General features: G+C 36.1%; 1 protein-coding gene across 1 annotated transcript in view; it reads left to right on the forward strand.

The window, feature by feature from the left end:
* LOC107104313 (transient receptor potential cation channel subfamily M member 4-like) overlaps positions 1-1,594 on the forward strand; it is an 80,656-nt gene that overhangs the window by 76,656 nt on the left and 2,406 nt on the right. The window contains exons 19-20 of the mRNA XM_015404297.1: positions 107-222; positions 1,108-1,240. Of these exons, the coding sequence (XP_015259783.1) occupies positions 107-222; positions 1,108-1,240 (249 nt within the window). The remainder of the gene's footprint in view (positions 1-106; positions 223-1,107; positions 1,241-1,594) is intronic.

A 1,594-nucleotide genomic window follows, 5' to 3' on the forward strand; every position in this document is an offset into this window, starting at 1 on the left:
ACCTGAGATGACATGATGTGAATTGGAGCTATAGAAATAAACTGAATAGAATTGAACATATTCTATGGAAACTTTAAACAATCCCAGCTCTGTCTTCTGTTCACAGACTTTTTTTGGAGGCAGTTTGTTTTTACTCCAAAGGATGAAGAAATACATCCAGGATAACTGGAACAAGTGTGACCTCACAGCTATTCTTCTTTTTATTTTGGCTCTACTGTGCAGGTGATTGTCTTTGATTCATCTTTTTTCTAATATAATCCTTTACAATCTGAATAGTTCTATAGTTATAATGTAACTCCATTCATTTATGGTTGCAAAGTTTCCACTGCTTCCCTCATTGATTTATCTAAACTATTAGTGAGTGATATTGCTGCTAAAGAGATGCTGCAAATCAAACTATAAAGCCGTTTATTTAAGTTTTATGTCAGTTTCAGGTTGTTCAGTTACCATCAGGGACTGGAACCATTATGGGTGGTTTAGAGGTTAGGGAGCAAATCATTTGCTTTTCTGGAGCAAATATAGTTTGTTTCTGACCCTTAAACAAAAAATTGTTGATGATAAATTTGCCCACTAATGGAAGATAGGCTCTAAATTAAAAATATATGTATTTTTAGCTAAGAGGTTCATGATTTGTTGTTCTTCTCTAAGTCGCTACTTTTATTTTAAATTACAATAACATAGAATTCAAAGTTCTACAAACTGAAATCATTAAGTTAAAGTACTGAAGTTAAAAATACTGCTGCCAGTTATTTTATGTGTTGCTCTCTCTCACTTTGTTGAAGCTTTAATGTGAATAAATAAATTAAAATACAGGGAAGAGACATGTCCTAAACTGGAACCTTCAGAGTCTTACTGGTTGTAATGGTTTGTGCTGTTGAGTCCTGGTATTGTTGTTATTTTCTTTAGGTTCACTTTAAACTTTCTGGAAGACTTTAAGTTACTTGACTCTGAATTGATGCAGTTTGTACCCAACTGGGAAGAACTGGCCATCTTATGGACTTTGTTCCAAACTGTCCAAATTATTAGATATCATCAGCTTTTGTTGGTCTTCCAGGTGAGTGCATTACCTTCAAAATGTGAGCAGTAACTGATTGCTTTTTGTTTCAGAATATTTCCCTGGTCATTTAATTTTGGCCGTGCTGTGATGGCCATTGACTACATGGTTTTTGCCCTGCGTCTAATCCACATCTTTGCCATCCACAAACAGCTTGGACCCAAAATCATCATTCTTGGAAAAATGGTAACAGAACTGATCAAAAACAACTGGTATAAAACACAGTTTAACTGGAGACATAAATAGTATTAGAGTTGAGAAAAGGTGCCAGGGTTTAGAGCAGTCAATCAGAATGCCTGATGTTTCTGAAGAACTCTGAACGATAGGGATCGTTTTAAAAATCTGAGCTGCTGGCGAATCTCCGGACTGAAGAGTTGTCTGTAGCAAGGCAGTAACTGTCAGGCATGGTGGGGAAGGAGTAATGGTGTGGGCATCTTTTGCGATAATTTGTGATAATCGCATTGATTTATGTTGCCTTACAGAAACCTGGCTGCAGCAAGAGGATTATGTGAGCATAAATGAGTTAACTCCTTCTAGCTA

This window comes from Cyprinodon variegatus, unplaced genomic scaffold (assembly GCF_000732505.1).
Source record: "Cyprinodon variegatus isolate N-32 unplaced genomic scaffold, C_variegatus-1.0 Scaffold1687, whole genome shotgun sequence".
Lineage (NCBI taxonomy): Eukaryota > Metazoa > Chordata > Actinopteri > Cyprinodontiformes > Cyprinodontidae > Cyprinodon > Cyprinodon variegatus.